Below are 13476 nucleotides of genomic sequence, written 5' to 3' on the forward strand. Positions count from 1 at the left end.
CAGGTTATTCAAAGATTTGGGTTGGCTACCGATCAGGAAGGAGTGTCAATTCAAGGCGGGAGGAAGGTTTGGGGAAAGAAGAGGGGGCAGGAAATATGCTAAGTGGGTGTCAGGAGAATTCTATAATCCTGTTAATTTACCAATTAAATGATGTTACCCTCAGTCTGTTATATCAGGATTTGTAAGATACGGATAGAAACAATTACAGACAGAGGCCCAGTCTACCAAAGTGAAATGTTTATTCACGGGAACGTTCTGACGTGTACAGTAAAGGACCTTCAATTTATAGCGACACACATACTTCCACACCAACCATCAAATCCGCCCGCCAATAGAGCCTAGGGGAGTACATGAGAATAGTGTCTTCCTACCCTCCCCTAAGATAGGGAGAGACCTGGGACTGGGGAGCACTCAGTGTCCCAGCCAAGGTCGCCCCGGATCTGGCTCAGACAGATAGTCTGTTCTCAAAACACTAGACACATTGTTCCCTAAACGTTGATTCCGACTAAAACCACACACAGTATTATAATATAATCATCGAATGAGTCTAACACTTACACACATGTATTATAATAATCTAATGAATCAAATTAATTTTATACAATCACATGGTTTCAGACATATGGTTTCAGGACTGTAACATTCTAATCATTTACTAAAATACATTTCCTTATCAGTGGGATGCTTGTAATACCCAATCTATGACGTCACTCTATTGAAGTTCAGATTTAAAAGAGTTAAGGTAAGTGTTGGGTTGGGGTTAAGTTTAGGGTCAGAGTTATGCTCATAGCAAGGATCCCACTTAGCATCTATTCTTTCATTTTCAAAAAGGCTTTTGTGGATTCTTTGTTGGAGGTAACATCTCAGCAACCTACATGCTTAGAAAAAAGGTGTTAACTAGAACCTAATAGGGTTCTTCTGGTGTCCCCACGGGATAACCTTTTCAAAAGCACTTTTTGGTTCCAGGTAGAACCCTTTTGGCTTCCATGTAAAACCCTTTCCACAGAGGGTTCTACCTGGAACCAAAAAGGGTTCCGCTACGGGGACAGCCGAAGAACCCCTTTGGAACCTTTTTTTCTACGTGCATGGAACAGTGGATTCTTACAACAACATAGAAGTATACTGTATGCTTCCCACTTTTCACAGAATTAAGCTGATACATTCAACTCTGCCTCCTGACTATTTTATGTTCTTTGGATGTGAATATTGAGTTAAAATAAAAAGGTCCATGATTCTTCCCTTGAAGCCACCTATATCCATCCAGTCAACCCTTTCTGCCTTTCACAACCTATGCTCCCAATTGAAATGGCTAAATAGCCTTGTGTCCACTCAATTGAACAAATCTCACCAAGCAGTAAAACAGTCATTTTTGTATTTTCTATAAATTTACTGACTACAGACTATTAATAAAAGGGAATAAAGCTATATCTCTGTCTGTGTGCGTATGTTTCCGTGACAACACAACATGAGTGCACACAGCAGATATATAGTAACTGCTCTTGTGATACCTTTAGTATGGGGTCAGCATAATCTGATAAATATGAAATGAATCCCTGTCAAACTGGCCAACTAGCAATGTACATATTCCACATGTTTAAATGCGTTTAGTATGTTGCCTCACGTGAGTGTTGAGTTGGATCGCAAACTTGTAGTTCGACTAGACAACGTGAACCAATAATTGACTACCCGAAGAAATATGCCGCCCACCTTTGGGTCTTGGGTCGGGCTACATGTTTAACACCGCCTAGTTCTGCAACACCACCTTTTAATGGTGTGATGGGTGGTGGCAGCAAGGGGCACATTCTTTTTTTGCCCTTTGGTCCAAAAGTAGCTGGTGATCCAGCATCCAATAGGAGTCGGGTAACAAGCAGGAGGACCCTAATCGTACAAAGTACAGGGGCTAAATAACGTTAGCACTCAGAAATATTCCCCCCACGCAGTTGTGGTTAACATTTCTGCCTTCAAGATGGACGAGGATAGAGGGAAAGCAACCGACCAACTGAAACTATGGAAAGAGGGCCGAAGCGCTCAGGTTTGTCTATTTCTATGCTTAGTTTGTGTTGTGCAATTCTGTTTAGAAATGGTGAGCGATCATCCAGGGTCGCATTTTTCCCCATGGACTACTTAACTATAATTCAAACGTTAGATAGATAGTTAGCAACACCTTTACAGAACCATGGTACTGTTCAATTCCACGACCAAAGAATACACATTTGTATTTGAATTGTGTCCGTTTTTGATCATGCAGGAATTGTTAGCTGGCTGCTGCCTACAACTAACGTTAGCCTATTACTACTTATTAGCTAGCTATCTTGCACTTGCAGCTGGTCTTCATTCGCTGCTACACCCACGATCACAAAGTCAATAACCCCGCACATTACTACTATATTTATTCTTAACTAGTGGAAACCCGTGCAGTTCGGGCTTTCTTGATATTTGTTGAATAGAATTCCAAGTTTAGCTAGGTTTTACTCCCATACTCTTGTGACAAATACAAGCATTTCGCTACACTCATAATAACATCTGCTAAACATGTGTATGTGACCAATAAAATGTGATTTTTAATTTGATGTAATGTATTGAAATAAAACAACTGCAGAGAAGCGATTTGTTTTTTATTTAACGTCATCTAGCTATAGTACCTCATTTAAATGCCAAGAAGTTGATTGCTTGTGTGTATTTTGCTGGTTTAACGTCAAAATATTGCAAGTTGAGAATATAATAATTAGTGATTCTTTGCAATAACTGGAAAATATGGACCTTGATTTGTTGGGATAGCAAATGTATCTTGGTCATTGTCTTGCTATAGTTTAGCCTGGACTTTAGCCATGTCAACTCATGGTTACCTAATCATTGGTGCAGGAAGGGTAGGCTTAACGGGTAAACATTAAGCAAGATTTGAAGTAAACAAGGCCAAATGAGAGATGAGAACTGTTTAAGTGGCTTTTAGACTATTTTGTAATGCACATATTGAATTGGAGCAATTGCGCAATGAAGCTGATGTTTGATCATTCAAAGTACGAAACACTAGACCTGTATAATGTAAGAATTGTACCTATATCACACATACCTAATGGGACCATTGAGTCTTGCGCCCAGGCTATTAAGTGTCAGGTGCACAAAGTATTCCTGTACATTCCTAGTCTTAATGTGTGTGTAGTTATGTCACCTGAGAGCAAGTAAATTAATAAACTGTGTAAGTGCAGCTGATGTGGAGTCAGGGAAAGGACCTACTCTGTTACCAAAGGAAAAGTGAGAGACTAGGCCTAGTGACTGTGTAAATAAAACATGTTTAGTGCAGTGTCTTATGTATGATGGCTATGTCATTTCTTCCCCTTCAGAGGCCAGACAACCTGACCACTGGTGCTGGTCACCCGATAGGGGACAAGTTGAATATAATAACAGCGGGTCCCCGGGGGCCCCTCCTAGTGCAGGACACCCCGTTCATAGACGAGATGGCCCACTTTGACCGCGAGCGCATCCCAGAGAGGGTGGTGCATGCCAAGGGAGGTGGTGGGTGTCAAGCACTACCAATACATTTAACCGAAACTGATTGGCATTTATGCTATATACAGTGAGCTCCAAAAGTATTGCATCCAACAACTTTGTATAATCACAAGCTTGATGTAATCATTGTGTGCTAGGAATAAGGGACCAACTACTAAACTTTTGACTACTTTAATACACATATAAGTGAATTTGTCCCAATACTTTTGGTCCCCTGAAATGGAGGGACTATGTACGCCACTAGATTTGTTCTTAAAAGTGGACCCTCACAAAGTAATGGTATAGGGGAAACGCTTCCCTAGACAGGCCTATCACATTTGAAATAAACATTTGAAAGTGTTGACCTACTTTTCGGTCTAGACCAAAATACTGTGAACTGCTCTTTAGTCAGGGCAGAATATTATTAGGACCATGCTTGATCATGTGACAGTCTGTTGTTGTTGGCCCACTCTACAGAAGGGTAAAGTGCACCATGTGTATGGCTTTATAAGTAAGTGTTTACTCACTAACCTAACTAGCTAGATTTATACACAGTAACTGTCCATGTCCTGCCTCTTCTACCACAGGAGCTTTTGGGTACTTTGAGGTGACACATGACATCTCTCGCTACTGCAAGGCCAAGGTGTTTGAGCATGTGGGCAAGACCACACCTATCGCCATTCGCTTTTCCACCGTGGGTAAGACTAACCTACATTACATTTTTGTCTTTTTTTCCCCCTGGTATTTACTCAACTTACATGATAAAATAGTATTTTGAGGCTGCTCACTCCGGCTTTTCTATAAAACGGCTACAAACACATTTACAGAGTTCCCTTTGTTTCCTTAAGGACATGCAAAAAGAAACCCTATCAGATTTGCTAGCTACCAATTAGACTACTGTTACTGTATATGGAATGACTAAACATGCTTGTCTGCAAAAGCAATGTTTGCCGATATCAGAAGAATTCTGGACAGTCGGGTAGCCTAGAGGATAAGAGCATTGGGCCAATAGCCAAAAGGTTGCTTGTTCAAATCCCGAGCCGATTAGGTGAAAAGGCTGTTGACATGATCTTGAGCAAGGTACTTAACCCTAATTGCTCCTGTAAGTATAAAATGTAATATATACACTAGATGACTGACAGAGGGGTGCTTTCTGAAGCCAACGCGCCTCCATCTTGGTACTTCCCCACCATTGTAAAAGAAACAACAACAAAAAAACATGTGTTTTGGAAGCTATAGAAAAGCTTAATTGGCCACAAAATCCACATTTTGCAATCTCCATCTGTCTCCGGACATGAAACCCATTGAAAACCTGTAGTTTGAATTGAAGAGGGAAGTTTATAAGTGCAGACGAAGGATATCAAGGATCTGGAAGGATTCTGTTTGTATGTGTTCTCCAACTCATCAAATATTTAGAAGAACTTTCAGTGCAGTTATCCTCACAAGATAAGGTATTGAAAACAGGAGTCAATAATTCTGACCCCTGCCTCCTTTGAGAAAAAACAGTTTATCAAGTAATCTTTCTCTGAGCAAATTGTATTAGTATAAAGGAATTATTTCCCCCAATTTTTAGGAGCATACAATATAGCTCAGTATTTGAATGTATTAATGTATACAGTCATATTATATTGTGTTTATCAAGGGTGTCAATCATTTCAGACCCCACTGTACATCAATACATCATTGAATAAATACCGGAAAATAGACAATGTCATATTTTTTTTATTCTACGAATAATTTGTGTTCATACTGGTTGTCCATGTGTGAGTTTCATATCAACCTATTTTGTCTCAAACTCATGTAGCTGGGGAATCAGGCTCAGCTGACACAGTGCGAGACCCACGTGGCTTTGCAGTCAAGTTCTACACTGACGAGGGCAACTGGGACCTTACTGGCAACAACACCCCCATCTTCTTTATCAGGGACGCCATGCTGGTGAGTTCAGACACGTGAGTCAAGATTGCGCCTGGGTGTGCCTTGCCAAGATTCAGTATTTGACACATGACATGGAGTACAAGGAGTGGAACGTTAGCTAAACAGATTGGCAACCAGGCTAATCCATTAGTTCATCTCCCCGTGTAATATTAAATGCCATTACCATATCTCTCTGATTTTTCCCTTTTGTTTTGTGCAGTTCCCATCCTTCGTCCACTCTCAGAAGCGCAACCCCCAGACTCACCTGAAGGACCCAGACATGGTGTGGGATTTCTGGAGCCTGCGGCCTGAGTGTATGCATCAGGTACGGTACCTGCTCCTCTCTACCTGACACCAAACCTTTACACGTGCACACACAATAGTTAGTTAGAATCTGAAAATACATTGTAGTTTCAGATTTCACTCCATTAACAACTTTAAAGCTATGCCACTATATCTAGAAATGGCGGTTGCTGTATTAGTTTAAATAGTTTTAAATCCGTTTTCTGATCATGATATAATAATCTGCTTCTACTTACATGTTTAAAAAATTGTTTATATCTTATTTACATATCACATTGGCTAAATTGACTGAATATGTGCCTTTGTTCATAATTTTGTCTTAATCTCTATGAAGGTGTCCTTCCTGTTCAGTGACCGTGGTCTGCCCGACGGCTTCCGCCACATGAATGGCTACGGATCCCACACCTTCAAGCTGGTCAACGCCGAGCGTCAGCCCGTCTACTGCAAGTTCCACTACAAGGTCAGAGCACAACTAAAAATGATGTTGTGAATGGATAGTACAGGACTAGTGAAATGTACTACACTTTAATGGATATAGGAGTCGACAATACTTATTTAACTGAAGGATGCAAGAGAGTAATGGTGGTAAAAGAAGGAAACGTAGTTAGAAAAATTGGGACGGGTCCATAGTAACCCATAGCATCCTTCCTCCGCTCTCCTCTCAGACCAACCAGGGTATCAAGAACTTGAAGCCTGAGGATGCCGAGCGCCTGGCCTCCACCGACCCGGACTACGCCATCCGAGACCTTTACACCTCCATCGCCAACGGCAAATTCCCCTCCTGGTCATTCTACATCCAGGTCATGACCTTTGACCAGGCTGAGAAGTTCCAGTGGAACCCCTTTGACCTGACCAAGGTACCATAGAGATACAGTTTTCAATCATCTATTCAATTATGTGAGGACTCTAACCCTTATAGTAGGTGCATAACTTTTTATCAATACTTTGCATAGTTTTTTAAAAGAATGTGACAGAAATGCATTAAATGTCTTAGTATTGTACTTTGTTAGCCATTTAAACAAGATGTTCCCAAAAATATTGTCCATTTGCAGTACTCTGACTTTTCCACCAGAGGGGGGACATACTCCACATAACCACTGAAAGATCTGAAAGTGGTCTGAGATCTGCTATGGAGTGGTACCATTTGTCAATGGTACAATAATGGGCAACTGACTCAATAGCTGCAGTCTAGTCAGGATAATTATTATGTGAAAATAGTACAGTATAGGGGTCATGCACGCTTACATTTTCTATTAAAAAAAAATCTTTGTCCTCCAAGACTGGCTAGAAATCTCTTGCACATCCATGTACCTTTTTTGGCCTGAGAAGTAGCAGCACTTCTCATTTTCCTTAGGTGTGGTCTCACAAGGAGTACCCCCTCATTCCCGTGGGGAGGTTGGTGCTCAACAGAAACCCTGCCAACTACTTTGCTGAGATCGAGCAGCTGGCCTTTGACCCCAGCAATATGCCCCCTGGCATCGAGCCCAGCCCTGACAAGATGCTGCAGGGGCGTCTGTTCTCCTACCCAGACACACACCGCCACCGGCTGGGAACCAACTACCTGCAGCTGCCCGTCAACTGCCCCTTCAGGACCCGCGTGGCCAACTATCAGCGAGACGGGCCTATGTGCATGTTCGACAACCAGGCGGGCGCTCCCAACTACTTCCCCAACAGCTTCAGTGCTCCAGAGGCCCAGCGACAGCACGTGGAAACCAGGTTTAAGGTGTCCCCAGATGTGGGCCGCTACAACAGCGCTGACGATGATAATGTCACACAGGTAATGTATCTATGTAGAGCGCAGTGGATTAGTTCACTGAGATGGGCGTGAATCAGACAGGTGTCTTGTGTTCCATTTTTATTTTTTTTTGAAAGATGTGGGTGTATATATATATTTTTTTATTTGCTACTGCTTGACAAAACAAAATCTTGGTCGGCCAAACAATCGACTAGTCAACTAATTGGGGTCAGCCCTAGTTACATTAAAGTAAACCACAGTTTTAGAAATAGACTGAACAAAATAACAAATGCAACAGGTAAAGTGTTGGTCCCCTGTTTGATGAGTTGAAATAAAAGGTCCCAGAAATGTTCCATTTGTTCAAAAAGCTTTTCTTTCATCCCTGTTAGTGATCATTTCTCCTTTGCCAAGATAATCCATCCCCCTGACAGGTGTGGCATATCAAGAAGCTAATTTTAAACAGCGTGATCATTACACAGATGCACCTTGTGCTGTGGACAATAAAAGGCCACTCTAAAATGTGCAGTTTTATCACACAACACAATCCCACAGCCGTCTCAAGTCTTGAGTGTGCAATTGTCATGCTGACTGCAGGATTGTCCAACAGAGCTCATGTCCAAGAATTTAATGTTCATTTATCTACCATAAGCCACCTCCAACGCCGTTTTTAGAGAATTTAGCAGTACGTCCAACCGGCCTCACAACTTTAGGCCACGTGAATGGTGTTTTTTTGGCTAGCAGTTTGCTGATGTCAACGTTTTGAACAGCGTCCCCCATGGTGGGGTTATGACATGGGCAGGCATAAGCTACGGACAACTAACACAATTGCATTTTATTAATGGCAATTTGAATGCACAGAGATACCTTGACGAGATCCTGAGGCCCGTTGTCGTGCCATTCATCTGCCACCATCACCTCCTGTTTCAGCATGATAATGCATCGCTCCATGTCGCAATGATCTGTACACAATTCCTGGAAGCTGAAAATGTCCCAGTTCTTCCATGGCCTGCATACTCACCAGATATGTCACCTATTGAGCATGTTTGCTCTGGATTGACGTGTACGATGGCGTGTTCCAGTTCCCGCCAATATCCAGCAACTTTGCACAGTCATTGAAGAGGAGTGGGACAACATTCCACAGGCCACAATCAACAGCCTGATTAACTATGCGAAGGAGATATGTCTCGCAGCATGAGGCAAATGGTGGTCACGTAAAAAAAAAAGATTGGGTATCTGTGACTAACAGATGCATATCTGTGTTCCCAGTCATGTGAAATCCATAGATTATGGCCTAATGAATGTATTTCAATTGAATGATTTCTTTATACAGTATGAACTGTAATGATTACATATAATGAAATGCTTATTTATTGATACATTAATAAATCTGTTGGTTTGTGTGTGACCAGTGATCTGACCTTGTGTGTGGGTGTATTGCAGGTGCGTACCTTCTTCATCGAGGTGCTGAATGAGGAGGAGCGCCAGAGGCTCTGTCAGAACATGGCTGGTGCCCTGAAGGGAGCCCAAGTCTTCATCCAGAAACGCTGGGTGAGTTCTCCTCATCTTGATTGTCTAAGTCACCATTTTTCATCATCATTGTGATCAGCAATCATGTTATTTCTATCTTCATGTTTTTTTAATCAACATCATCATTACTATTCAAATCAAAATCTCCTCTCTACCACACTGTCATCAGAGAGTATTCACACCCCTTGACTTTTTCCACATTTTGGTACGAAGTGGGATTAAAATGAATTTAATTGTAACGATCTACACAAAATAGTCTGTGGAAGAAAAATTCAAATATTTGTTAAATGCGTATATAATATGAAAAATAAACCCCCTGAGTCAATACATGTTAGAATCACCTTTGGCAGCGATTACAGCAACATTTGCCAATTTTTCTTTTCCAAATTCTTCAAGCTCTGTCAAATCGGTTGTTTGGCGTGGCTAGGCAACCATTTTCAGGTCTTGCCATATATTTTCAAGCAGATTTAAGTCAAAACTGTGACTCTGCCACCCAAGAACATTCACTGTCTTATTGGTACTGTAAGCAACTCCAGTGTTGATTTGGCCTTGTGTTTAAGGTTATTATCCTGCTGCAAGGTGAATTCATCTCCCAGTGTCTGGTGGAAAGCGGACTGAACCAGGTTTTCCTCTAGGATTTTTATTCTTTACAGGCTTCTGTTTCACTCTGTCAATAAGATCAGTATTGTGGAGTAACTACAATGTTGTTGATCCATCCTCAGTTCTTCTATCACCGCTATTAAACTCTGTAATTATTTTAAAGTCACCATTGGCCTCATGGTGAAATCCGGGAGCGGTTTCCTTCCTCTCCGTCAGAGTTAGGAAGGATGCCTGTATCTTTGTAATAACTAGGTGTATTCACCAGCCAAGTGTAATTAGTGACTTCACCATGCTCAAAGGGATATTCAATGTCAGTTTTTAAAAAATGTTATCTCTCAATAGGTACCTGTTTTTGTGGTTGAATCTGTGTTTGAAATTCACTGCTCGACTGATGGGTCTTTCAGATAGTGTTGTGTATTGTACAGAGATGAGGTAGTCATTAAACTCATCTTATACAATATTATTGCACAGTGAGTCCATGCAACTTATTATGTGACTTGTTAAACACATTTTTACTCCGAGCTTATTTAGGCTGGCCATAACAAACAGGTTGAATACTTTGTTGACTCTAAACATTTCATCTTTTCCTTTTGAATTGATTTTATAAATATTTAGGAAAACATGATTAAATGTTGACATTATGGGGTATTGTGTGTAGGCCAGAAGAGGGGGAAAAAAAGAAAGAAATCTCTATTTAAATTCAGGCTGTATAACACAACAAGATGTGGGAAAAAGTCAAGTGGTGTGAAAACTATCTGAAGGCACTGTATATTTCCCAGGCATCATCTGCCTCACTACCATGAAGGTCATCTTTGCAATGCAATGTTGTATAATGCATCTATTTTACTGCCATCGCTATCAACACTTCTGACTGTCTCTGCCTGCTGTTGCGCCCTGTTTCTCCAGGTTCAGAACCTGATGGCTGTGCATGCAGACTATGGGAACTGGGTTCAGACCCTACTCAACAACACTGAGCCCACGAAGGTAAGTCCATTCATTCTTGTCAACGGACACTAAAGCTTATGTCAATTAAAAGGGTATTTGCCTATTTCATTCAAAGTATAGTTTAAATAGGAAAAGCACTTGCATATCTGAGACGCAGATGCTTGGGAATAATTGGATGGGGGTGGGGGGGATCCAAGTATAGTCAAATCATTTACATGAGCAGTTTTGGGTATATTGCAGATCCTTCATGAAAATCAAAAGTTGCACACATGAACTAAAGTGTTTTATTTATTTTTTTACATGTAGAACTTTTTGGTTTTGTACTTGTTATTCCTATACATTTACTATGTATTTGTTTCTCTCAGGACCCCTCGTAAACGAGATTGAGTTTTACTTGTTTATATCCACAAATCTATTCTGAAATTAATAAAAGTTTAGCATTGAGCTCTCTTCTTTTTCTCTTTCTCTCCCTTTGTCTCTTTCCCTCCTCCTCTCTCCCAGGACACTGTGAGAGTGTACACCCGTGGAGGTGCCTCTACCATCGCTGCCTCCAAGATGTGATGCCTTAACTTCCACCTGGGGGCAGTTGCACTTACCATCCGCTATAGAATATCTTACTACCGACCATCCGTAAATGCTATAGCTAATTAAATGGCAAGCTATCATGATTGTTTTTGTAATTCCTCAGGCTACCTACTGCACAGATGACTAGAGACAGCATTGCTGTCAGTTCTTACATGTAGTTTTCTGTCCATTTTGCCTAAGTTCACACAGAAATGAATATAGTCAGACTGCAGCCCTATGGGAGAAGATCTGTCCCCACATCAGTCAAATACATAGACGCTATCTGAAAAGCTGTGCATTTATTCAGTTCATAGTATAATTTTTATTCCATTGGCAGTATATTGTTTAATCTCTTTCCCAATTACTTATTGTTTGTGTATCCATGCCTCATGTATGCCCTGATAGTTAGCTTAAACGGGTATGCGTTAGCTAGCCTATATGCAAAATATGACATTTATTCTAGTTAAACAAACCACCAATGTCTTCAAATAAGGTTCATAATTATTGTACAGTATTTAGCAGTTTAAACTTCTGAGTTTTCTTCAAAAAAACAAACAATTGCTTAGGCCTTCACCATATTTCTTGGTTATATTAGAAATTGTTTCAAGCCAACGATCGGTGTGATTCAGTCAGGAATTAAGTCCTCGTCCTCGCAGCCAAAACAACAAAGCAGTGCCTTTTTGGGTTAGTCACAAATACCTAACACCATGGCAGGAACAGGGCTTTGCCTAGACTTTTAATCACTATATAAAAATTGTCATGTACTAAATGTTTTCTGTATATTAGTGTTGATTTGTGTAGATACTCTGTACCAAAATTAATCACTGAAGAGTTGTGGTTTGGTTGAGTTAGGGCTGGGGAATTAAGCAGCACCACTGTTTCCTGTAAAGGAAACAGTCCTTATCTCTTCTCACAAGCCTCCAGACTCGATTGCTATGTTGCATCTCATCACTGTTAGTGTTTCTGTGTAAGGTAGCATTCCCGCTCATATCCCCCGTGAAGTGATTTGTTATATTAACAAGAAATTGTGAACATCTTTGAACCACAAAATGAGATGCTAATAAATCAAAAGGTAATGCTATATGTGTGGTTTTGATGTGTCAGGTCTTCTTTACACCAATCTTAACTCCAGGGTATGCCGACTGTTATTGCCCAGGACTAAGCCTGATTCTACATATCATGCCCTTGATTAGTTGATAAGAGTGTTACTGGGCTGGAATAAAAGCCGTGTCACCCAGTTGGTCTCCAGGATCAGTTGTGAAGAACAGGCAGAGCGTACTTTAAGCTTTCCTAACTAGCGATCCAGTGTTCAAACACAATATCAACCAAGCCACTTCAGCATGTTTTTGTGGCACAGTCAATGCCACGAAGGGCTACGGGCCGATGTTGAGAGTTCGCCATCCATTACGGGCAAAACTTGAGTCCTTGCTTTTCTTATTAATTGGCTGCAGACAATGATCAGCTAGGGGGAAATACGATTTTTAACATTTTATGCTATATTTATAATTGTATAAAATATATGCAATGAATTTACCACCATCAGGTTTCTGTGCCAATGAACCACATCACAAATAAGCAAAGCACAACCACATACTGATTACTACATACTGGGGCGGCAGGTAGCGTTGGGCCAGCAATCGAAAGGTTGCTGGATTGAATCCCTAAACTGACTAAATTAACATCTGTCATTCTGCCCCTGAAAAAGGCATTGTAACCCACTGTTCCTTTGTAGACTGTCATTGTAAATAAGAATTTGCTCTTAACTGACTTGCCTAGTTAGTTAATTAAATAAAGATTTTTTTTTATCAAATAGAGTATGTCAATCTCGACCAACAGGAAATGCATCACTCCCTATCCAGTTTCAAAGGCTTGTTTTGACAATCTGGGAATGTCATTCAACGTTTTGGTGTTTTGTAACAGATGTCTCTTTCCATTCATTAAATGGCCAGGGCACAGTTTGGATGCTGGAATTATATTCGAGTGGACAAACGTGTGTGCTGGTAGCATACAGGAGAGCTTTGAAGTAGCCTAATCAGATGAAAACATTGTGACTAATTGTGTTTATGACACATCAAATGTTAAACAAATATATATGCTATATTGAAACAGAAAGAATGTGCAGAAAGAATAGCCGCTCGGATCAGAGACCAGGCAGAGCGTGCTTTAAGCTTTGTTTAATGACTGGGCCTGCTGGGAGCATAGACCTATGTTGCAACGTTATTATAAAACGATTTGGGAGAATGATGATCCGCAACAGCGCATTTCAGTATCAGAAGTAAAAGAAATACAGCCAAACTCACCTGACACTGCCTTTTTAGACCTTATAAACTGTCGAGTACCAAAAACGAATCAAAATGTATAAAAACTATTCATTGCATGGTGGTGTTGTGGGCTAGTCTAGG

At 40.8% G+C, this 13476-nt stretch overlaps 1 protein-coding gene across 2 annotated transcripts; it reads left to right on the forward strand.

The window, feature by feature from the left end:
- Window positions 1-1781: 1781 nt before the first annotated feature.
- On the forward strand, window positions 1782-12155 carry LOC115142636 (catalase). 2 transcript variants are annotated; one of them, XM_029682237.2, is made up of 11 exons: window positions 1782-2032; window positions 3342-3513; window positions 4074-4184; window positions 5291-5421; window positions 5621-5725; window positions 6038-6163; window positions 6369-6560; window positions 7058-7480; window positions 8879-8986; window positions 10472-10549; window positions 11012-12155. In XM_029682237.2, exons 1-11 carry the CDS (start codon window positions 1967-1969, stop codon window positions 11069-11071), a joined length of 1572 nt encoding a protein of 523 aa, XP_029538097.1. In that variant the 5' UTR covers window positions 1782-1966; the 3' UTR covers window positions 11072-12155. The 2 variants fall into 2 exon arrangements, with proteins under 2 accessions (XP_029538097.1, XP_029538098.1); XM_029682238.2 differs by lacking the exon at window positions 3342-3513.
- The last annotated feature ends 1321 nt before the right edge of the window (window positions 12156-13476 follow it).

The sequence above is a fragment of the Oncorhynchus nerka genome, linkage group LG15 (genome assembly GCF_034236695.1).
Source record: "Oncorhynchus nerka isolate Pitt River linkage group LG15, Oner_Uvic_2.0, whole genome shotgun sequence".
Lineage (NCBI taxonomy): Eukaryota > Metazoa > Chordata > Actinopteri > Salmoniformes > Salmonidae > Oncorhynchus > Oncorhynchus nerka.

What these genes read in the sequence shown, in the direction of transcription:
- LOC115142636 (XM_029682237.2), top strand. Translation starts at nt 1,967, where the DNA reads ATGGACGAGGATAGAGGGAAAGCAACCGACCAACTGAAACTATGGAAA. An exon ending in GGCCTGAGTGTATGCATCAG is followed by an intron (nt 5,726 to 6,037) that starts GTACGGTACCTG and finishes ATCTCTATGAAG; the next exon opens with GTGTCCTTCCTGTTCAGTGA. An exon ending in ACCCCTTTGACCTGACCAAG is followed by an intron (nt 6,561 to 7,057) that starts GTACCATAGAGA and finishes CATTTTCCTTAG; the next exon opens with GTGTGGTCTCACAAGGAGTA.